Source organism: Ambystoma mexicanum, chromosome 7p, assembly GCF_040938575.1.
Source record: "Ambystoma mexicanum isolate Mex_15411 chromosome 7p, UKY_AmexF1_1, whole genome shotgun sequence".
Lineage (NCBI taxonomy): Eukaryota > Metazoa > Chordata > Amphibia > Caudata > Ambystomatidae > Ambystoma > Ambystoma mexicanum.
This window is the reverse complement of record NC_090939.1, coordinates 152,835,011-152,860,132: the sequence shown is the minus strand read 5'-3', so window position 1 is coordinate 152,860,132 and position 25,122 is coordinate 152,835,011. Positions and strand designations below refer to the sequence as shown.

General features: G+C 51.5%; 1 protein-coding gene across 1 annotated transcript in view; it reads left to right on the top strand.

Moving 5' to 3' along the window:
- The window catches only part of MAEL (maelstrom spermatogenic transposon silencer), a 1,183,486-nt gene that overhangs the window by 661,912 nt on the left and 496,452 nt on the right, over positions 1–25,122 (top strand). Inside the window, exon 7 of the mRNA XM_069635969.1 lies at positions 7,319–7,373. Coding sequence (XP_069492070.1) covers positions 7,319–7,373 — 55 coding nt within the window. The remainder of the gene's footprint in view (positions 1–7,318; positions 7,374–25,122) is intronic.

Here is a 25,122-nt window from a genome sequence, read left to right as displayed (position 1 = left end):
TCCTCGTTTTAAACCTGTTAAGTGCCATTTTGCTTGGTTTTCACCTCAGTATTGCATATGCTAAAGTACTGCCTTGCCTAACTTGTTCACAATCTACTTGGGAAGTGTTGCTGGTGTGGTGAAGAGTGTTGGAGACTAAACAAACAGATTTTCTTTACCGAGTATTCCCAGACTGACAGGGAATATTCATGAGAATGTGAATCCATGCCAGTCCCATGCTGGAGAACAACAGTTATAGGTAAGTAACTGGTTCCTTACCCGCATTCTATTGAGGGGATCCGAACTGACCTTACTAAATGGGACACCATAGCACTATCTGACTGGCAGAATTGATGCCATTAAAATTAATTTGATGGCCAAACTCCTATGCTCCTCCAGCATGGGTTCTTGCATGGATTCACATGCTCATGAATATTCCCAGTCAGGCTGGGAATCTTCGGTAAAGAAAAAAATCAGTGTTTCGTTTCTGAACTGTCTTTCTCCGAACAACCAATCACTGGTCTCTGGGTCATAGTGCCCCAGCCAATGGAAGTCCCTCCTCTGGCAGCCATCTTCAGTTTTTTACAGCACGTTCAAGTGCTGGGAGTCTTTGTGCTACAGCTCACAAGCTTTTACTGCGTTTTGCGATTTATTTTTCTTTTCTTTTTTCCTAAGAGTTTTGCTCTATTTTTCGGTCAATAGAGCCTCAAGCTCCATCGATCCGTTTTTCGGAACTTTCTACGCCGCTCATTGGTGGTTTTTCATCGAGTTCACTTCTAGGAGGATTCCAGAAGTTTCTTGTAGGCCTACACCGTGTGAACATGGCCGAGGAGAAAGACTTGACGCCTCTGTTCAGGATCTGCCCAGGATACGGACTGCGGAATATCATCCTGGATGATGGGCACTCCCTGTCCCTTTATTGCCTACATTCGGGCAGCTCGCACGTGGAGACCTGTGCGTTCTGCAAGGACATGGTGCCACGCACCATGAAGGACCGTCGCAAGCGGCTGGCCGAGTGGCTGCAGACGAAGATCCTGGCGGCGGGTGAGTCCCGGCGGCATACTTCTCCCAAGAGAAAATCTGAGCGGTCTTCTATGACCTTTGAGGGCGCTCTGGTGACAGGGGCCCAACATAAGGCAAAGCACTCCAAGTTCGCAGGCACCGGGAGCGCCATTGGTACGGGCTCCACAGCATCCAGGCATCAACGCTCTGGCTCGGCAAAGAAAAGGAAGTCTGAGCACCTGGGTAAGCTTCGTGAGAAGGCCTGGGCAATTCAGATTGAGAAAGCCAAGGGGGAGCGAGGCGTTGACCCTCTCCCCACGGTGAAGTTCTCGGATGCGCCCAAGGTTGTGAAGGCCCAGGTTCACCAGGCTAAAGCATCGATTGAGGGGAGTGGTGGCGTCCCTGGCGAAGACCACGGATGCACCCCCAGTAGAGATGACCCCAAGCCGAGAGTTTCCCTGCCCACTCGGAGTCGATCAGAAGCAGGGGGGCACCAGATCCCCATCTCTCTCCATGGTAGCGCAGGATCTATGGCACTGAGCCATCGCCCAGAGAATGTTCCTGGTACCCTTTCATCTGGCAGGAGTGAAGAACAGTGTCACCGACTCACTCAGCAGGGAACTGCGCTCTTGCCACGAGTGGGAGCTTCGGCAGGATCAGGTGGACCTTCTGTTTCGACGATGGGGCAATCCCCAGATCGATCTGTTTGCGATGTCGACGAATACCAAGTGCCGGAGGTTCGCCAGCAGGTTTCCCCAGCTGGGGAGCATGGGGGAGATGCGTTCTCCTTCCCCTGGGACGGCCTGTTCTTCTTTGCATTTCCCCTGTTGCCGTTGCTTCTGCGACTCATCAGTGAACTCAGACGGTCCTGTGTAGCATGATCCTCGTCGCACCGGTGTGGCCAAGACAGATATGGTACCCGGACCTTCTGGACAGTCCCCTCCAGTCAAGCTTCCGGCGGCCGCAGATCTCGCCAGGGACGTAGGTGTGATTCTGTACCACAACCCGGGGTCTCTGAACTTGCAGGCCTGGCTCCTGCAGTGCTAGAGTTTGGTGATATGACATTCCGGTGGACTGCAAGGAGGTGCTTACCAAGGCCAGTGCTTCGTCTACACTGAAATACTATGCCCAGAAGTGGAAGTGGTTCGCAGTCTGGTGCCGTGCACAGAAACTCGACCCTCTACGGATTACGGCCCCACAGGTGCTGCCGTATTTGCGATCATTGTCCAAGGCAGGGTTGGCATGCTTCTATCAAGGTTCATCTGGGGGCTATCTCCCGCTACACCAGGACTCTAGGTCGGTCATCGTTGTGGTCGCACCGCCTGGTCAAGGAATTAGTTAAAGGACTTTTCCATTTGTTCCCGCTGATGAAGGCTCCGGCCCCAGTGTGGGAGCTTAATGTGGTGCTGACTAGGCTCATGGGTCCCCCGTTCGAGCCTATGCATTCGCCGCCGCTGAAATTTGTATCGTGGCAGACAGCGTTTCTTGTGGCCATCACCTCTGCACGAGTGGGAGAGATTCAGGCCCTTTCTTGTAAACCACCTTACTTGACATTCCATGAGACTAGGGTGGTGCTGCAGACGCACCACTCCTTCATACCCAAGGTGCCGTCAGACTTCCATCTCAACGAGCCCTTGGTGTTGCCGGTTTTCTTCCCGTCGCCTTTGTCGCCGGCTGAGAGGACTTTTCATTCGCTGGATTTGGCTAGATCGCTGAAGTTCTACGTGGACCGCACAAAGTGTTTTCGGAAGACATCACAGCTGTTTGTGAACTTTGGTCCTATATACCAACCAGGGGAAGGCCCTCTCAGGCTTCCATTTCCAGGTGGATCTCCGGCTGCATCACCCATTGTCACCGGTTGGCAAACGGACGGTTGCCTGGCCGCCTGAGACACCATTCGACCAGAGCGATTGCAGCAAATATGGCGTTCGTGTCTGGTGTGCCCCGCTGGAGATCTGCAGGGCTGCTACCTGGAGGTCGACGCACACCTTCACGAAATTCTACTCCGTCGACCGGGATTCATGGGAAGAGTCCAGAGTCGGCCAAGCAGTGCTGCGCAACCTGTTCGCTTGAAGGTGAGCCTGGTAAGATGCTTAATGTTGAGCCTTGCCACCTCCTGTGGTTGTGCATGTGTGTACTGCTATATATTTGTTATTCATGAGCATGTGAATCCATGCCAGACCCCATGCTGGAGAAGGAACAAGTTACTTACCTGTAACTGTTATCCAGCATGGGTCTGGCATGGATTCACATGCGAACCCTCCCGCCTACCCCTCTGCGGCTCTTCTCTTGGTCCTACTGCCACTTTACGTGCTACCAAATATGAAGATGGCTGCCAGAGGAGGGGCTTAGAGGGCAGTCATTGGCTGGGGGCAGTATGACCCAGAGACCAGTGATTGGTTATTGATATTTGATTTCTATTGTGCTCGTACACAAGTGTTTTAGAACGCGACAAGGCAAGAGAGGGGAACACGGGAGAACAAAACAGCGATCTTACTAGGCCCAGTGACATTGTGAACACGCTAGTGCTTGGGCAAGGGGGAGGTGAAAAGTGCATGGAAGGGGGAAGAAGTGGAAAGTGCGACCTAGAGAAACGGATAAATAATAAAGGCACCAAACGGTTTTAGTGCAGCCAGCAATTTGCAAGTGCTTGGTTTAAGGTAGCAGGCAGGGTAGGTCTGATTGCAGGAAGAAAAAGGGGGTCGGGGGGGCTGTATGGGTACAGATACAGAACCCAGTGCATGGGGTGGCCCAGAGGCAGTGCAGGAGGGTGGCAGGGTGAGCAGGTTCCTGGGTCCGGAGGACAGAGGGTTGCCAGGTGCACGGTGCCAAGAGAACAGATCAGGGGAGAGGGGGAACAAAGGCAGAAGAAAAGAGGAAGGTCTTGAGGTGCTTCTGGAACCGCAGATGGTTGTCAAGTTTTAGTGGCAGGGAGGCTGTTCCAGCGGGAGTCCCCAGTCGAAGACCGAGATCTACCCCACCTTGGTTCTTTGAAAAACAGCTGACCCAGCAGGAGTTTGGGTAGAGGAGCGAAGAGCTTGAGAGGGGAGGTATTTGCAGAGGGATAGCTGAAGGTATTTTGGATTCAGGCCCCAGAAAGCCTTGTGGACAATGCAGAGGGTTTTCAATTTAATCCTTGCATCCACTGGGAGCCAATGGAGAGATTTCATAGCTGGAGAGATACGATCCCAGGGCTTGAGGCCAAGGACAAGTCTTGCAGTCCTGTTCTGGATTAGTTGCAGAGGGCGGAGAGTAGAGGCAGGTAGATTTAGAAAGAGGCTGCCACAATAGTCCCAAACTAGAGAGAACCAGAGCTTGGGATACCATGAGCTTCTGGGGGAAGGAGAGGAAAGGCAGAGTACCTCTGAGGAGGTGCAGTTGTAAATTTCACTTTTTAGAGACCTCAGATGTGGGCGGAGAAGGAAAGGGTGGAGTCAAAGATGACCCCGAGGTTCTTAGCCTCGCAGGTGGGGGTAGGATGAGGGGCAAGGGAGGCCGGCCACAAAGTGAGGGGAAAGGATGGTGAAGGTGTGCCAATGAGGATCTCTGTCTTGCTGGCATTCAGACAAAGATCATTGGCGGCACACCAATCTTAAATGGCAGGCAATCTGAGAGAGGGAGAGGAGGTGGCCGAGGGCAGCCTGAAAGAGTGAAGTCAGCGTAGCACTGGAAATTTGAGCAGAAAGTGGCAATACAGTGGCTGAAAGTTGCCAGGTATTGGTTGAAAAGCCAGGGTGAGAGGTAAAACCCCTGGGGAACACCACAGGTAGAGAGGAAGATAATGGAAGGACCCAAGTTGGACCTGTGAGAGTCGAGCTGTGGGGAAAGGTCAGCCAGGCCGCAGCCTGATCGTGAAAACCTGGGTATCACTGGAGACGGTTGAGCAGGATGGTGTGGTTTACCGTGTCGAAGGCAGAAGAGAGATGAAGGAGGATGAGGACAGAGGGAATGTTAGTCAAGGTTGGAGAGCAGATCTTCACAGATGTTCAGGAGAGCAGTTTCTGTGCTTCTGGCAGCTCTGAAGCCATACTGGTGGTCATGGAGACAGCCAACAGAATTGGAATGAAGGTTAAGCTGAGAGATGGCCAACTTTTCCAGGAGTTTACTAAGAAAGGGAGTAATGGACATTGGGCGATAGTTAGCTGGACAAGAAGGATTAGCTGTGGGTTTCTTGAAGAGGATGCCCAAAGGAGTGCTTCCGAGGGGAGGGGGGAAGGATCCCGAGGCAAAGGAGTGGTTGCAAAAATCAGCAAGGGCCGGAGCGAGGGTGTCAATGTGGTCCTTGATGGTTTTAGAGGAACAGGGATGAACCTGTTTTGACAAGGCTTTCATAGATCGGACTTGTCTAGTGACCTCGTCAGGGGAGAAAAGAGGAAAGGACGAGAAGGATGGTGGGTGGGGGGTGGCTAAAGGAGGGTCAGCAAACACAGATGGAAAGGGGAGAGTAGTGTGGGTGAACAGGATGTCTTGGGTTTTCGAAATGAGAGGCAAGGGCATTGCAAAGAGTCTGGGAGGCAACAGGAGGGCTAGAGACTGCAGCAGGGTTGGCAAGCTCCTTGCAGATTTTAGAGTTAGGCTGAGTTGTTAGATGCCGCAGAGACACAAGCTTGAATGTGGACTCTCTTCTTGGTTTAGGACAGTGTCGTTATTGCCTTTGTAGCAGGCGACAGGCCAGTTTGTCAGAGGATGAACAGTAAGTCCTCCATTTCCTCTGAGCCGCCCTACACTTACGTTTAAGTGTAGCTGGTCAGTCATACCAGGAAATGCACTTGGCTTTGGACTTCAATCGGATCCTCATGACGAGGGCAAGAGCATCAAACGTGTCAGAAATTGAAGAGTAGAGCAGAGACGGGGCTGTCTCAGGATGTGAGACAGCCAAAGGTGGAGTGGGGGGGGGGGGAGAGAAAGTGGCGGCAAAAGCCTCGACTGACGCACGCTTCATGGGCTGGATGTCCGAGAATGTAGATGGCAGTGTTGGGGTAGGCTTTGCTTGGGGGGGACGAGAAGGAGAGATGAGAGAGGGAGTGATCGCTCCAGGAGCGAGGACTGGTCAGAGGGATGGAGAGGGGGAGGTCAGAGGAGATAGACATAGTGTATGCCCTGCAGAGTGAGTCGGGCCACCTAGGTGAAAGACAGTTCAGAAACAAAACTGATTTTTTTCTTTAACGAGGATTCCCAGCCTGACGACTGGCAATATTCATGAGCATGTGAATCCATGCCAGACCCATGCTGGAGAACAGTTACAGGTAAGTAACTTGTTCCTTAGCGATGATGCTACGAAGTGCCCCAAGCCAGAAGATGTTCAAAACTATAGAAACCACAATCTCGAAATTCATCTGGAGGGGCAAGAAAGTGCAAATACGCACAGTACCCTCACAGCATCTATATCTGACGGCGGTCTCGTGCTTCCATCATGGCGGAACTATCAGGCCACCCAAATCTGCTGGGTCAAACAGTGGTTGTACCCGTACAATGGATCTTGATGGAGAGGGGTGGAACTGAAGTTGATGGCTCCCTTAACACCTTCGCCATTCCCCTCCGCGAAACTAACGGACTCAGGACGCATCCCGTTGTGGGCCAAACCATAACCCAATGGCACAAACTCTACTCCCAACAAGGTATCGCCATCAAAATGGCACCCACGTGGATGTCGATTAGGACCCTTCCATCACTCGAGCAAACACCTAAACTCCACCCACAACAAGACACCCGGTGGGCTCAGTTTAGAATTGCTGAGGTAGGCCATCCCACATTAGTTTTTAAAAGTATTAGTCTTTGGTCAGTTTGTCTAAATGTTATGCATCTTTTGCCTCAAGTCTGCCTAACAATGTCATTTGCATCATCGTCCTGTTCGATCACTCACATCCCAGAGTTAATCTGTTTAATCTGGGTCCCAGAATGGTTTTTTACGGAAAAGAGGTCAGGGGGGTGACGGGATGCCTAAAAACCAATATTGCCTCCAGTTTTGAATGTTTTCATCCATGCTCTCCCTTCACACCCATTATCCTTCTATACCAGTACAAATAGTGTTCCATCTGTTATGTATTGGGGGGAAAACCTTGTATGTTGTAGTGGTGTATATATATTTTTTAAACTGGGCAGGAGCCTGCTTTCAATTTGAAACTGTTGGAATCGTTTAGCAGTTCTATAGAGTTTAGCTGATAATCAAGGCATAAAATATGAAAGCGGGAACAGCATGGATTGACTATCGAATCACTGTGAATTTACTTTTTTGTACACGAGGTATATTATATTGGAAATCAACTCTCTAAAATGGGTTTAAAGATTGTACATGTATTCTGCTCAAAAATATGTATCTTCTCCTTATGTTTTTCAGTCCACTGAATTGCATCGAGTGAACTGGTGCTTAAATTGGCTTGCTGAAAAAGCAGGTAAGAGTGGTTTTATAGGGCCTATATCGCCAATCCAGGGAAAGTAGCTATTGAGCCTTTCACTAAGACTTTAGCCAGTTAATTTGGACACTGCCCGCAAATAGGTTACATGCTTCAGATATCTGCAGCTAGTATGGTAATTGGAGGATCGTATTGCAAAGTACTGCTGGCCCTATTTTTGGCCTCAAATGTACACCAACTACTTTTTTCTTATTTATTTGTGAATGATCAAATAAGGCAAAATTGCCTCTTGTGCCTCCATTTGAAACTGTAAAATGTTCTATTTTTCACTTCCTGCCCTTGGTGCCAGATTGGACTTTCCTCCTTTTTAGCTGCGAAAACCATACTTTGATTCAGGCTGTTTCTCCTACCAAGTCACAAATTCAGCACACCGGACAGTCGCCAGCATTGATGACACTGAGCAGTGGCAATAGTTCTGTACTAAATATGCATGAGATTACATACCCAACATGTCTTAAAACCTAAGCCCAACCAAATGTTGATGGCTGGAAGACATTGTCATTTTTCAGCCTGCCAAGCCATTACAGAAGGGGAAATCTGGCTTGGTCCCACCCCAAAAGCCACAGTTTAGCCCCAACTGCTAAGTTACACCCCTTCTGCATGAGACAACCAGCATCCCCAGACATGTTTGGACCGTCAAAGCCCATCATAATTCAGCATGTGCACAATGCAGAAAACCAATCGACTTGATTCTGGATCCTGTGAGACTTTACTAAACTACCAATTTACTATGTATAGAAAGTAATGTTAAACTTTGTGTAGTTAGTTGGACTTAGTTTATATTTCGAAATAGTTAATTTAAAGTGAATGCAACATCTACGTCTCGCCAACTTTCCTCCATACGTTCGGGAAGTTTTAACCACAGGAATGGGACTGGAGTGTGATGCTCAGATAATTTTACGAAAAAGCAAATGTTCATAACTGGGAAGCCTACAATGCAGGTCCTTCCTTTCGTGCTTTCCCAACTGTCGGTCTTTTTCTCTGCATGACAAGGTAAGAGGCACACCAGCTCAGTGTGTGAAGATTGGTGTGCCCTTTTCAGCTTGACGTCTAATTAAATCCCCTGTCTGCTCCCTTTAGGGTATTTGGCCTTACCGGGCTATGGGGAGATGGTCTGAATTCTGAATCGGTGTGCATCTTTCCTCAGCCTGATAACGGGCAGATACATTAGCAAGGTGCAGGCTAAGTAAGCGAAGTGCTTCCAACTATTAAGTTACTGGCAATCAGACTGACCATGTTTCTTTGAGCAGGGACCAATTTACTATTATGGTCCTTTTAGTCCAGAACTGTATATATAGGAATTGGCATCGGCATCCAACGGAAAGTGTGTAGAGGCCCTTTTATTTATCTGTCATTTCATTTCAAAACCCAGGATCCCCCCGTTCCTTAAGATCCATGCCAAAAGCACAGTGACTCATGTCTCTGCTGCATAAATATCATGATCTGCAGCACATACACTTGTTGCACACCAGGTTCAAAGGTCACAGGTGCCTTTTGTTAGTGGCTGTGTTCGTCCAATCACTATAGTACAGAGGCAGCATTTAAGTCTAAACCTCTGTTCCAAAACGCTGATTTATAATAAACTACCCACCTTGTGGTAGGATAATCATGGATTTTAAGCCGTACCTACTTGTTTGTGTATGTTGGTAGTAAACATCATTCAAGCCACATGGGATTTGTATCATGCCCGTGTAAATGTGCTAAATTCTGCAGTTAGAAGGGATGTGTGAATTCTAGTCAGACTGCCTTTCTCTATTCAGCCAGTAGGACAACTAGGTCTCAGGCTTTACACCAAAGCCAAAGGGGAAACCCAAGGCTAAGCAGTAAGACCACCCCTGTGAAGAGTGCTCTTTCTCTTGCTGCTGCTACAGCAGCACCCATTGTGGTCCACAATACTGAGGGACTAGGCCCAGTGATGACCCTAGACTCCTGAGGGAGAAATGCCAGAGGACAGTCCTCAGAGTTATTCACCCCAAAGGATCACCCTGACCTCCAGTGCTTGCTGGCTGAAGGTGGGCCCTCTAGGGATGATTTCCCCAAGATTCAGAGAGTGCCACTCTCATGGGGGTCTGAGGAAAGTGGCCAAGGCACAAGGTGAAGTGCCTAGGGCTTTTACGATTTATTGGGAGGTTTAATTTCTTTAGTGAGCCCACTGAGACTGAACCTGGTGCAGTTAAGAGGTTGGTTGTGCCCCAAGTAGTCTGGCCCTTCCTTTTGCAGTTGTCACACAAGGTGCCTTTAGCTGGTCATCTTGGCACTAAGAAGATCAAGCAAAGGCTCTTGCGCCACTTTTATTGGCCCAGGATGGTGGTAGTGGAAGCCTACTGCAAGACCTGGCAAGACTGGAGGCAGTGTCCTTGCCCCTCTGCAGCCTGTGCCAGTGGTTGGCACACTATTTGAGAGTAGACATTGACATTGTTGGTCCCCTAGACCCTCATACGTCAGGTGGGCACAGGTTCGTTCATCATGTTGCTGATAGGTCAGGCCACCAGATACCCTGAGGCTATACCCCTTTGGAACATAACGGCCAAGGTGGTTGCCAGTGCTATCCTGGACATTTTCACCAGAGTTGGTTTTCCTAAAGAGCCGTTTTCCGACAGGAACGAACATCCTGTCTAGTTGCATGCAAGCTATGTAGAAGGAATTTGGTGGAACTTAAAAGTTCTCTACATCCTACCACCTTCGGACCAATGCTCTCATTGAGGTTTAAAAAAACTCTCAAAGGCATGTTGGGTGTGTTGGAAGAGACCCTCAGGAGGAAATATGATCTCCTCCAACCATGCCTGATGTTTGACTATAGATGGGTGGTGGTTTCAGCCCCTTTGAGCTCCAGTGATGGGGGAGGGCGGGGCCTTGCTAAAAGGCTTGGAAGCCACACCTCTAGGTCCTGCCAAACACGTGGGGAATGTGTTATGCCTCAGGAGGAGGATGGCACAGATGGTCCAGGCATCAGCCAATCTTCAGGCCAGCCAAGAACTGAACAAATACTGGCATGACTTAAGGCTTCACAAGTGGACTGGACTCCTTGCGAGAAGATCCTTTTGATGGAGCCCACCAAGCCTTGTGCTTTGGCAGACCAGTGGACTGGACTCCTCAGGATAATCGCCAGGATGGGTGAAGTCCACTATCTGTTTGACAAGGGTATTCCTGGGGTAGCCCCTCAGTTCTTCTATCTCAGCAGGCTCAAGCCATTCCACAGAAGAGGACGTCCCATGCCGCTTGCTAGCTTGAGATCAAGAAGAGGATGATTGAGCTCCTTCCTGATTTTCTGCATAGCAACGCTCAGGATAGCTTAGTGGACGGAGTAAATATCTCCAGTTCGGACACCAGAGCAGCCGAGGACTTGCAGGGCTTTGCTCCAGCAGTATGCCCCTCTGGTCTGTCTTACACCAGGCCTCGCCCCATGGTGTAGGCATGATATTGACACTGGTGACAGAATGTCAGATGCTGTTAAGAACCACATCCAGGCAGAGGTTTTCAAGATGTTGGACTTGGGTGTCATTGGGCTCTAAACTGTCCTATGGTCCAGCTCAGTGGTCCTCATCTCCAAGGCAAGTTCCCTGGCAGGTTCCTAGGATTGGAGGTTCTGTGTGGACTAAAGGTGTCCATGCAGTCAACAAGACTGCACACCCATTGCCCTGGGCTTATGACCTTTTGGACAAGATAGGTGCTGCCACGTTTGAGTACCTTTGACCTCACCTCAAGCTGTTGTCAAATTGATGACTGACCAGGCCAAGGAGAACAGGGCTCCTGTTCTGAACTGGCAGTTCAGGGCTATGCCTTTTCGGTTGTAGAATGCCCCGGTCAATCCTGCTCTGTGGACTAGAGGCCTTCTGTGTGGCCTGCCTGGACAACATTGCTAACTAGTTACACCTGGGTAGAACATTTGACACACTTAGATAAGGTGTTGCAGGCTATGAAAAGGGCCAACCTCACTATTAAAACCAAGTGTAAGATGGCCCGGGGGGTGGGCAGGGCTGTTTTCCTACCTTGTTCATGAGGTAGGAGGGTGTCAAATCTGACATTTCCCAAGTAAAGTACAAGCTGTAAAGGACTGGGTGACTCGCTCTACTCCAACCCAGATGAGGGATTTTTTGGTCCACACTGGGTACTCCAGGCTTGACTACTGCAATGTACTCTTTCTAGGCACCTCCAATAAAAAAACTAGAGAGGCTACAAGTCATACAGAATAGTGCGCTCTGGGCTGCCCAAAGCATTGCCAAAAGAGAACACATTTCGGAGGCAAGAAAACTAGCCCACTGGCTCCCAATAAAGGCAAGGATCGTCTTCAAAGCTCTGACACTTACCCACAAGTGCATTCACCTCACTGCTCCTGTTTACCTCTCTAAGGATCCACCCCGTCGCCCCTACAAGGCCAACCAGATCACCATATACCAACATGCTCTGTGCCACTAGTAAAAAGAGCCAGAGCGGGCGGATCCAGCTTCCCATACCTCGCACCTACTCACTGGAACACCCTACCTCCCACTAGCCGAGGTGAGGCCTCCCTCGGCACCTTCCGCAAAGCCATAAAAACCACCCTCTTTACATAAGGTGCGTCTCACCAGTATGAATACCTCTCATTTGACCCATTGCATATGCAGGAATGTTATGACCAATTGTACCAGTCTTAATATCAGTATTATGCTTTGTAGTAGTACTTGTAATGTCCCATTGACTGTTACTATTCCTGTGCCCTTGTAACTAAGCTCTTGTACGTAAAAGCGCCTCAATGCCCTTGGGCTCTTTGCACGCTATATAAATAAATACAGGAATTTCATGGCATACTATGGCGCCATAGCTGCCCCTTTGACAGCTGACATCATCCAAACAGCCTAAGGTTGATTGGAATGAAGACTCTAAGAGCCTTTGAAGGCAAGTCTGTGCAGGACACCTGTCTTATGTGCCCCTGATGGAAACACCCCAAAAGACAGGAAAATTTGACCGAATTTAGGGTAGGCGCAAATTTTGTGTAGCCTAAAAATGTGAAGCAATATGCCATACAAACAATTGGTGAAAGAGTTGCTGCTGTTTCCCACCGCACCATTCTTCACACTGTGTGCCAGTCCACCCACCACCAGATCAGAATCCTTAAGAGGGTTATGCCCTTGATCCCGGTAGCCCTCTGCCCCCCTCTGGTAGCCGCGTTAGTCCTCATACGACTGGACTATTGCAATTCGCTCTATCTGTCTCAACCTATCGGCCTCATCCATCGCCTTCAGCGAATGCAGAACCTGGCTGCTAGGCTGGCTTCTGGCTCCCCTTATGGTGCCCACATTACACCAGTGCTTCGCCAACTGCACTGGCTCCCGGTGAACCAACAAATTCAGTTTAAATCTGTGTATTGTTCACCGGGCTATTCACGGTCAGGGTGCTGAATTTTTGCAGCTTAAATTCACCCGATATTGTCCGGACCGGAACCTCCGCTCTGCTACTTGTAACCTGCTCACTGTCCCCAGGTTTAACCAGGCAAGGCTTGGTGGTAGAGCCTTCTCTGTTGCCTCGACCATACTTTGGAACAGCCTCCCTGAACCTCTTAAGGCCAATGTTAACCATCTCGGATTCAGAAGAGTGTTGAAAACCTGCCTGCCCACTCCACTGGCCTTCTCCGACTGGGTAGCTTCCCTTCCAGCGCCATGATGCCTTTGGGCGAACGAGTGCTTTACAAATGCTAATAACATAACAATGTGAGCGTGGGTTGCAGGGATGTCCCTTGCAAAAGTCTAAAGTTTTACCAAAAAATGAAGACTCACCAACACAGGGATTTTTGTCTAAGAAAATATTTACTCACCGGGGATTGGAGCAGGGGTGTGCCTGGCTTCATTCTTGTTCAGCCTGTATATCTCTGACTTTGGTGGAAAAGCTCATTCCCTTCTGGGAATCGTCCAAGCTCAATGGTGTAGACATTCCCTGGGTCATCTATGCTGACATCCTATTCATGGACCTTACACAAGTGGGCTTTGAGGTGTATTGCATGCTTTATAGATTATTTATGCCATAATGACATGAAAATCAATGTCAATAAATCAAAAGTCCTGAGTATGATGTCTGCACAAAAGATGAGAATAAAACTGGTGTGATGGGCTCGAAGTGAGGAAATGGAAGTGGTACAGACCCTAGTGTCTGGGTGTAGTCATTAACAAAAACATTGACCACCATGCACACTTCCTCTCACTCGTGCCAAAAACATGCAGCTGGCCGCACAAGGAATGAATATTCTGTGCTTCTATTGTAAACTTTCCCTTGCTCTTTTGTTAGCGGTCTATCACCAAAAGGTAGTGCCTATTTTGCTCTATGGCTGAGCGGGAATGCTCAGTCTTTCATGGAAGGCCAGAAGGCCAATTTTGGCATAAAACTCTAAGGTTGCCTAACAATTTGTCTATTGTAACCACCAGACATGAGCTTAGACTTCAATCCCTGGAGTCACTTGCCTTTTAGAAGTCGATTTTGTTGTATATAAAATGCAAGATGACAGGAAGAGGCACTCCATTCGAACTGTTTGCCCCTAGGTTTAAACTTGCCAATAGCATACTTGGAGCCTGGTCAAATTCGAATGCATGGTAAAGAGAGGAGAGTTAATCACATACCCCATGAAGATTAAAACCAGACTCCGAGTGATTGGATTCAAAGTATTAGGAAAAGAAATTTGGACTTGAATAAAAGGGCTTAAATCAACCACCACAGTACCTAATAGAATTTCCCTCGTATTGTTACAAAGATATGCTGAGTGTTTAAATCCACTGGCTACTGGAGAAGGGAAACTAGCTAGAAAACGCTAGCACGATCACATTTTAGATATTGTGGTTCGCCAGGTGAAACTAACTTTGTGCCATCTTGTGACTGCTTGTGTAGCCCTTACCCATCTACGGACAAAATACTTACAGGCCCATTGTGTTCATCAACTGCCACTTTGGTAAACTGACTGGACAATTTTCTGTTGCTAATTTTCTTTCTTCTTGGCTTTTATTATAATTTGATTATTGATGTAATCCATCAGAATTTGTGTTGTGTGATGAGTTGAAAATGGATATGGATTGTGTTTTAATGTAAATGGTTAATTTACTTATTTGTTTAAGTGTAACCAATAAACATAAAAAAAAGAAATGAGTAAAAGTGGACCCTGCAGTGCCTGTTCCCATGTATGCAAGTGAAGGGATCCAGCATTGCAGAGGGATGCTGGAGACTGTGGCATACAAGGTGTGCTGCCAACAGGTAAGGGGGTGTGGGGCAAGCTGATAGTCTGAAATGTTAGGGGGGAGAGAAAACGGACACTTTTTTTGGTAAAATAACATTTCAGCTTCGTACAAATCATGGAAAATCGCCCCGGACTAGGAATTCTTTATTATGCAAACTAATGCCAGTGACACCGGAATGGAAGCGGTCTTGTACCAGTTTGACGACCAACGTAGAGAACGCTCAATCATTTTAATCAGTAAGCAACTCAAGGATATAGAACTTTAGTGGGCAACTGTTGAAAAGGAGGGTTTTAGACCTTACTGAGTCTGCATTCAAGGTCCAAACTGACCATAAGTGGCTTATGCAGATGAAGGGTGAAAACCCCAAACTGCTCAGGTGGTTCATCAGCCTGCAAGGGCTAGACTTCACCATTGAGCATAGACCATGCAAGAGTCATGGAAATATAGATGGCCTTTCCAAAAGGTATGCTGATCATTTACAATCTCGTGGGAGATCAGTCATTGCAACCTGTGTCTGGGGGTGGGGTGGGCGAATGTGATGCTGGAAATGGCTTTTTGAGGGACAGGACCTCCCAGTCCTTGACATACCACTTCTTTGTGTTTTCTGCCACGGAGGTCCAACTTGGACCTCTGGCAGTGCAGTTATTAGTTTTTCCTCATGGTGAACACCTACGGGATTCTCAATGTTTGGAGAACCCCTGGCTCTGTTTTCTTCCCCCTGAATGGTAGTTGGGTGGAAGAACCATATATGGTCCTGAGTGGGAAGCCCATGCCAGAATGGCTGGAACCTTTCCAGGGACTGTATGCTGAAGGCCCACCCTTGGGTGGAGCCTGTATGGATGGATTGAGGAGGCAATGTGCATTCTGTGTTGTGGGTGTCTGGTTTTGGTTGTGTGACACAATGCTTGGGCCAGCCCTGACTAGTGCAATGAAAGACTCGGTGCTGACCCAATTCCACATTGTGTTTATGGGTGTCTGGTTTTGGGGTGAATTCCCTGAATGCCTGTGAACCCGATTGGTTGCCTGCCAGGATGAATGTAATTGTGTATGATTGGCTAACTGCTCCTGGCTTGGCCTGAGAGAATGGGGAACAAATGTTTGTAAATTCCGACCCCTCATGCACCAATTTGTTCTGAAGCTGAATCCTGCGTCAAGTCAGGAAGGAGTCTGCAGCTGCAATTTCTTCAAGGAATTTGAAGACTGCTGAGATGACTCAAGGGTGGAATTGAGAGGACCTATATAGGCAACCTCTTCCTGAGCTACGAGGGACCATCATGCAGCAGTTTATCTTCTTCCCGAAGTACAGTGTAAGCCAGTCATGTGTTCCTGCTGTACAGAGAAGGGATGTTCGTGAGTCCATAGGAGTGGTGCCTGGACATCTTGGTCCAAAGAAGTCAGTTGTGTTGCCCGGGGTCCGCCGGAGTGTTTGTGACCGCTAGACAGATTGCTGCATATCGCCCAGAAGAGGACTACACTGGCATAGTGCTGCTGGACACCCAGAGATGTGAAAGTGCCATTTGATTGAGGAATCCTTCAAGAGGCATCCCTGACATGACATCGCACCACTTTTTCCAGTCAAATAAGAGCCAGGGTCGCTGTGTGCAGAGGGTCTGCTGGTGTTTCCCGCCAACAAAATCCAAAGACGTCCTGAGGGTCCAGACTTGATGAGGGCCTGCAGTCCAGTGACCAAGTCCAGGTTGCCAGAAGCCATCCAGAGGTCCGTTCTCCGGCTGCATCACCCCAAAAGGCATCAGGCTGCATAATCCCGAAACCCAACAGCTCGTTCTGCCTCTGCACCTTTCGCCACAAATGGGCATCCACAACCCCCAAGGGACTTATCGTCTTCAGCTATGCTTTTTCAGAGTCCACAGAAAGTTTCATTTCACCTTCGTGGAACATCCACAGCCGGAGTAACGGACCCGCCAATGGAGACGACGCCGAAGACTTAAAGTGCTGCCTTTCCGACACTGGTTGTTTTTTCTTGCCATCGACATCCCAGCAACTCCTTCCAAAGTGGGTCCATCCTTGAGGGGTCTTGTGGAATAAGGACAAGAACCTCCATCACTTCGCCCTCCAAGGCATCCAAAGTACTGTGACAGGGAATATCATCTTTCATCTTCCGGAATCATCATGGGGGTCACAGATTAGTCTTAGATCCTGTTATCCTGTCGCATCTCGGGTACTGTGGGGTGGTGGAACCTTTGGAAAGTAGAAAATTATTGATCGTAATTGGACTGGGCTGTGCAGGCATGGCCAACTGCCATGACGTAAGGATGTGACTTCAGAAGGCTCCTACTGGACCAGTCAATGATCATCATATAAACATACTAAAAAGCAGTAGAAAGTTGGACGAGACCTGTGCAGAAAGGAACATTGAGCTGTTCATGTGCGAAGGCTAGGGGCTGAAGGTACTTTCCCTGTGAAGATTGAGGACATTGCAACAAGCTTCCGGCAGCCAAGATTGCGACCACCATGGGATGACAGCAGAAAGGCAATAAAGCGGAGTCTCTGTACCTACAGCATAACAGGCACTGGCGCAAAAGTCTGAGTTGGGAAATTTCTGGGGGGGCTTTAAAGTGCAGTTTTAAATATAGCATGGAGAGAAGAAGCGAGCTGCAGCGTGTTATGGCACAGCAGGCACCAGCAGCGGTAAAAGGACTTGCGCTGGGCTGGTGAGACTCTGCACCGAAAAAGCAGAGCTCTGCGGGGAGGGAACCAGAGGCTGGGAGTACAAGGAGCAGGCGTGATGAGACTAGAGAGGAGACGTTCCAGATTATGACTAACCCTCACGAGAGACTTACAGCTTGAGAGGCTGAGGTACAAGAACAGACGGGCAGTGGCGTGACCTGGGATGGAGACTGGCGCCAGGGACTGGGCGAGCGGGGAACCGACAGAGCAAGACAGGAGAAGAGGCACTCCTTAACAGATTTGCCACCACAGATGCATAGCAGCCTGGAAAGGGAAGGTATATGGAGGCGGAAGGAGGAAAAGCGCATTCTATCAAAGAGTTGTGACAACCCAGGACAATTCTGTTCCACGGCGGTGCATGGGGAAGGACCAAGAAACTGCACGGAGCTAATAAGGAAGCAAGGTAGGCGGCTGTGAAGAGGCTGGGGTGCTCGAACACTAAGAAAATTAAAAAAGGCATGCTATATTGCATGCTACGGCAAGAGGTGTTGGGGAACTACAGGGGGACAGACCGATTGAGCAAAGGGGGAAGACGGGCATGTAAGCAGCTGCAGGAGAGCCAAGGCCTGGCATGTATAGGTGCTAATAAAGTGAATACCCTAAGGAAGAGGAGGCTGGAAAATCTAACTGTATACAGTGAGATGATGTTGGACTGCATGGCAGGGTAGACCTCACCAGGTGCTGGTTTTGAGGGATTGGGGGGGTGTAACCAGGCTAACATTAGAAAGGAGAGCAGTGAACTTGCTCCTGCTGCCTGAGGCCACACCGCACTAAGGCACTTTTGTTCGGTCCCCGATAAGGGAGGCTAAGGATTGGGCCGACCACGACTAGCCGCAGGAGAAAAATGGGAGCGCCCAAAGAGCATAACAATTGTATTGGATGACAAACCGCAACGGCGAAGATACGAAGAGGAAGGCGCCCTTTCGCTGGCAACGAGTGATAAGACAGTAGGTGACCACAATACACAGAGGGCAGCATTTCTCCAGCATGGGGTCTGGCATGGATTCACATGCTCATGAATATTCCCCGTCGTCAGGCTGGGAATCCTCGGTAAAGAAAAAACCAGTATCAGTTTCGTTTCTGATCTGTCTTTCGTAGTAATAACCAATCACTGGTCTCTGCGTCATACTGACCACAGCCAATGACTGCCCTCTACCTAAGCACCGCCTCTGGCAGCCATCTTCAGATTTTTACCGCACGTTCATGTGTTGGGATCCTCGTGCTATTGCTCTCGAGCGTTAGTGCTATTTTTTCGCGCTTTTTCACAAAAACTTCGATTCTTTCGGTCAAAAGAGCCTCAAGCTCCACCGATCCTACATCCGATCAACGGGGACCCGTGTCGGATTCATCTGTGCCCCTCAAGGGTGAAGATTTCGTCGAGCTACACTTCGGAGGACTCCAGAAGCTTCTCAGGCCCGGTCTCGGAGATGGCCCAGGAGAAGGGAAGCTCGACGCCCGGAAAGCTGTTCAGGGCCTGCCCTGGATGCCAGCTGCAGAACGTCTTCAAGGAGGACGAACACTCTTTCTGCCTTTACTGCCTTCATGGGGACAAGACGCACGTGGAGAAGGACTGTGCGTTTTGCGGCAACATGTCGGAACGGACCATGAAGGACCGCCATCAACGTCTCGCCAGCTGGCTGGAGGGTAAGAGCCCGTCTGGCGAGAAGAAGAAGAAATCTGAGCGGTCTTCTAAGACCTTTGAGGGCGCCCCGGCGACGGGGGCCCAACATAAGGCCAAGCACCGCGAGTCCGCTGGCACCGGGAGCGCCGAACGGTCGGGCTCTACGGGCGCCAGGCAGGGCGCACCCTCCCCGGCACCATCAACCACGAGCCAACGCTCTGGGTCGGGTAAGAGGAAGGCCGAGCACCCGGCGAAGCTCCTGGAGAGACCCCGGTCGAGCTCTAAGGCAGAGGAGGAGCGTGGCAGTGCCCCCTCCCTCAAGGATAAGGCGGTGAGCGCACCTAAGGTGGTGAAGGCCTTGATCCATTCGACCAAGCCCTCTATCGAAACGGTCGCGGCGGCCCTGGCCCAGCCTGTGGAGGCTGCACCAGTGGTGGCGGCCTCGGGGCCCAGAATCTCCCTGCCTCCTCGGAGGGAGTCTTCTTTCGTGCCCATCGATAGGACCCCCGTGAAACCCTCCGTGGGCAAGAAGGGGGGGCAGGGCGTCGTCGTAGATTCGGCCTCAACCTCAGAAGAGGAACTGATCGAGGTCTTAAGCCACGGCCTAGGCGTGGAACAAGACCAGCCCGTCGGAATGGGCCCCGACGCAGGTGACGACGACGACATCGTCGAGGATACCGACGGGGCCCCTGCTCGCCCGTCGGATTCCCCTCTGCCAGCGCCGCAAGACAACTCAGCGGCCATTTTGTTGGCTATACAGTCCTTATGCTCCGAGATAAGGACGAGACTACCGTTACCGACGGAGGAACCTCTCCCGTCGGGGGATCCAGAACCGGGACCTTCTGGTGTTCCCCCTACCAAGAAAAGAAGGATCCATCCACCGCCTCCTTTTCAACCATCGCGCCCCGTCCAGCCCTCCTCCCCGTCCACCCGAGGGGATGATACGGGGACTGACACGGCAGCGACGGGTACGGACGACGAGGCATACGACGAGGATTTTCCGTCGTCGCCTCCCCCCAGGGCTTCTCCGCCCGACGAGATTGGATCGTTCCACTCAATGATCGCCAGGGCATCCGAGCTTTTCCAACTCTGCCCTGAGGAGAAGAAAAAGGAAGGCTTCCTTTACCAACGGCGCGAGACCAAGAGGAAGACGGTCCTCGCAGTGCCTCTGTTGGACGACATTTGGGATGAGGGCCTTTCCCTCCTCAAGAACCCTTCCACGACGCCAGCGAAAAGAGACCGGTACGAGAAAAAGTACCGGGTCCCGGACTCGGCCCCCCTATGCCTCCGGGCGCAGCCTACCCCGGACTCCGTCGTCTCCGCGGCAGCCAGGAAGAAAGCGGGGGGGGGTGCGGCCTCCACGTCGACTTCCCCGCCGGACGGCGAGGGAAAGAAATTGGATGCCATGGGACGCAGAGTCATCTCGTCGGCGGCGACGACGATTAAAGCGGCCAACGCCTTGGCTATCGTGGCCCGCTACGACAGGGAACTCTGGTACAAGATAGCTCCCCTGCTGGATTTTCTGCCGGACGACAAGAGGGCGGAGGCCCTTGAGATCCTGCAGGAAGGTGAGGTGGCCTCGGACCACGCCATCACCGTGGCGACGGACATCGCCGACACTGGGTTCCGCCAGATGGGCAACGGCGTTTGCCTTCGACGTCGCGGATGGCTCAAGGCTACGGACTTTCGGCAGGACGTCCAGAACAGGGTCCTGGACATGCCCTTCGACGGGAACAACCTGTTTGGGAAGACAGTGGACGATTCCCTTCAGGCCATCAAGGCGGATACGGAGACGGCCCGGGCCCTTGGAGTGCTGCAGCAACGGCGGACGCCCTTTCGGAGCGGCGGAGGCAAGGGCGCCTCCAAAGGTTCCGGCGGCGGTTTCGCTTCCTACCGTCAAGCGGCCCGCTCGTCGTCGCAAGAGGCCTACAGAGGACGAGGCAAGTCTGGCGGCCCCCGCCGTCGTCGCCAAGGAGGCCAAGGCGGCAAGGCCGCGTCCAAGCAGGATTGAACCGGCCGTGGGGTCGGGCCCCCACCGAAGCACCCCGGTGGGAGGCCGGCTGGCGGGCTTCGTCAGCGTGTGGGAGTCCATCTCCACCGACCGTTGGGTGCTGGACGCCCTGGCCCGGGGCCACGCGCTCGAGTTTCAAAGAAGGTGCCCGCGCGTCCCCCCCGTGGCCAGGAAAGAACTTCACGTGCCTCAACTTCTCCTGGAGGTAAAGGCGATGCTCAGGAAGGGCGCCATCGAACTCGTCCCAAAGAGGCTTCGGGGCTCCGGAGTCTACTCGCGTTACTTCCTCGTGAAGAAGAAGACGGGAGGATGGCGCCCCATCCTGGACCTGCGACGCCTGAACAAGTTCATCAAGGCGCAGAAGTTCCGGATGGTCACCCTCCAGCACGTCCTGGGTCAGCTGGAGGAAGGAGACTTCCTATCGTCGTTGGATTTGGAGGATGCCTACTTCCACATTCCCATCCTAAAGGGGCACCGAAAATTCCTCAGATTCGTGGTCCAAGGGCGTCATTACCAGTTCAAAGCCCTTCCCTTCGGACTGCGGTCGGCACCCAGGGTTTTCACCAAGTGCCTCGCACCGGTGGCGGCGCAGCTGCGCCGCGAGGGGATTCACGTCTACCCCTACCTGGACGACTGGCTCATCCGCGCCAAGACGAGGGAGCTCGCCGTGGTCCACACGGCAAGGACCGTCCAACTCCTCACGGACCTGGGATTCTCCGTGAACTACGCCAAATCCCACCTGGTGCCCGCGCAAGTCGCACTGTTTCTGGGAGCGAGGCTCGACACAGTGTCCCTTCTGGCCTCCCCGTCGGAGGAGAGGACCAGGACCATCTTGGGCAAGGTGCAACGGATGTTGGTGGCCGACGCGGCCAAGGTGAGGTCCATCAAGTCCCTCCTCGGGATGATGTCTTCCTGCATCTACCTCATTCCCATGTGCAGGCTCCGGATGCGCCCGTTGCAAGAGTTCCTGGATGCGCGCTGGATCCAGACGACGGGCAGCTTCGAGGAAAGGATCAAGCTCGACGAGAGTTTCCGACGAGCGATACGGTGGTGGGGCACCCGCGCGCATCTGACGGCGGGCATGGACTTCCAGACCCCAGCCCACCAGGTGACTGTGACCACGGATGCCTCCCTAGAAGGGTGGGGAGCGCACACCGAAAATCTGCACGCAAGGGGACTCTGGCTCCCGACGGAGAAGTCCCTGCATATCAACGTCCTGGAGCTCCGTGCAGTGTTTTGGGCCCTCAGGTCCTTCCTTCCGTCCCTCAAGGGCAAGGTGGTGAGGATCTTCACCGACAACACCACCACCATGTTTTACATCAGGAAACAGGGCGGAACCAGGTCCCCAGCGCTGTCCAAGGAGGCGCAGGACCTGTGGCATTGGGCCGTCGCCCAAGGGATTCTTCTGGTGCCGTTTCATCTGGCAGGGATAAAAAACACCATCGCCGACTCACTCAGCAGGGAGCTGCGCTCGTGCCACGAGTGGGAACTACGGCAGGATCTGGTGGATCGCCTCTTCCGACGGTGGGGCACACCCCAGATCGACCTGTTCGCGACGGCGACGAACACCAAGTGCCGGAGGTTCGCCAGCAGGTTTCCCCAGACGAGGAGCATGGGCGATGCTTTCTCGTTCCCCTGGGAGGGCCTGTTCCTCTACGCGTTCCCTCCCTTGCCTCTGCTAATCCGGCTCGTCAACCAGCTCAAGAGGTCACGGTGCAGGATGATCCTCGTCGCACCTGCGTGGCCGAGGCAGATATGGTTCCCGGACCTTCTGGACTTGTCGGCGTCCCCGCCAATCAAGCTGCCGGCGGACGCGGATCTACTCTCCAGGGAAGGAGGCGCCATCCTCCACCACGACCCGAAGTCGCTGAACTTGCAGGCCTGGCTCCTGCAGCGCTAGAGTTTGGAGGATACGACATACCGGCCGACTGCAGAGAGGTTCTTGCAAAGGCCAGGGCGTCCTCGACTCTTAAATGCTACGGACACAAATGGAAGAGGTTCTCTGTCTGGTGCCACGCACAGAAGATTAACCCTCTACGGATTACGGCTCCCCAAGTGCTGCCGTACCTGCTGACGCTGGCCAAAGCTGGTCTGGCACACGCGTCCATCAAGATTCATCTTGCTGCGATCTCCCGATACACCAGAACCACGGGCCGGACGTCCTTGTGGTCTCATCGTCTGGTGAAAGAGTTCATGAAGGGACTGTTCAGATCGTTCCCGCCGGTGAAGGCTCCGGCCCCGGCGTGGGAGCTCAACGTGGTGCTGACCAAGCTCATGGGACCTCCGTTCGAGCCTCTGCACTCGGCCCCGTTGAAGTTTCTATCGTGGAAAACAGCGTTTCTTGTGGCCATCACCTCCGCACGACGAGTGGGAGAGATCCAGGCCCTTTCCTGCAAGGCCCCGTACTTGACTTTCCACGACACGAGGGTAGTGCTCAGGACGCACCCCTCCTTCATGCCCAAGGTACCGTCGGACTTCCATCTCAACGAACCCTTGGTGTTACCTGTGTTCTTCCCGTCGCCTTCGTCGCCGGCTGAGAGGACTTTGCACTCGCTGGATGTAGCTAGAGCGCTGAAGTTCTACGTAGACCGCACGAAGGGTTTTCGGAAGACGTCACAACTCTTTGTGAACTTTGGACCTGTCAATCAGGGGAAGGCTCTCTCGAAGGCTTCCATCTCCAGATGGCTCTCCGGCTGTATCATGTGCTGTCACCGGTTGGCAAACCGACCGCTGCCTGGCCGTCCGAGAGCCCATTCCACCAGAGCGATCGCAGCTACCACGGCGTTCCTATCTGGTGTGCCCCTGCTGGACATATGCAGGGCTGCTACGTGGAGGTCGACGCACACCTTCACGAAATTCTACTGCGTCGACCGGGATTCCAGGGAGGAGTCCAGGGTCGGCCAAGCAGTGCTGCGCAACCTGTTCGCCTGAGGTGAGCCTGGTGAGGAGGTAAGATGCTTAATGTTGAGTTGATGTGATGCTTAATGTTGAGCCTTTGCCACCTCCCGTGGTTGTGCATGTGTGTACTGCTATGTATTCTTTATTCATGAGCATGTGAATCCATGCCAGACCCCATGCTGGAGAAGGAACAAGTTACTTACCTGTAACTGTTGTTCTCCAGCATGGGTCTGGCATGGATTCACATGCGAACCCTCCCGCCTACCCCTCTGCGGCTCTTCACTTGGTCATACTGCCACTTCACGTGCTTCCAAATCTGAAGATGGCTGCCAGAGGCGGTGCTTAGGTAGAGGGCAGTCATTGGCTGTGGTCAGTATGACGCAGAGACCAGTGATTGGTTATTACTACGAAAGACAGATCAGAAACGAAACTGATACTGGTTTTTTCTTTACCGAGGATTCCCAGCCTGACGACGGGGAATATTCATGAGCATGTGAATCCATGCCAGACCCATGCTGGAGAACAACAGTTACAGGTAAGTAACTTGTTCCTTATGTCTGGGGAAATGGAACAAAGAGCAAACTAATTATGGAGGACTTCACACAGAAGGATGGAAGTGCCTCTGGCCCAATGGCAGTGGGCGTATCGGCAGAGCGACATACGGCACTTGGGCCACAGCAAGATGAAGGAATAATATTGGCAGCCATAGCTGCTTTAGAGGCCTCACTGGAAAATAAGATTGATGGGGTGATAGTTGATGTGGGCCTATTACGGCAGGATAACGGCTTCATAGCTGACAGGCTAGGCACAGTGGAAACATAAGTGCAAGAGAACACTGCGACCATAGAAAGCACCACGTCGAATGTAACACAACCGACAGATTGAAACTGCTCGAGCTAAGAGTTGAAGATGTAGAGGGGCGAGTGAGGAGGTACAATATTCACATATTAGGCCTGCTGGACGGTGAAGGGCAAAACGTGTTAGAATACATGGAGAATTTGTTAATACAAGAAATGGGAGCAGAGACGCTGACACAAGGATTTACAGTGGAACAGGCTCATATATCCCTTTACGAGGAGACCCCCGCCGGGAGCACCACCCAGAACGAAGGACAAGGATCGCATATTGGAATTTTCTAGAGGGAGAGGGGTTATTCAGTGTGTCCTCGAAGCTGGCAATATACCCATACTATACCCTGCAAGTACAAAGGAAATTTGGCCCTATCGAACGACTACATCAATCAAAAATAAAATACATGCTCTACCCTGCCAAACTAAGTGATGCACGAAGGCAAGACTTGGTTTTTTGAATCCA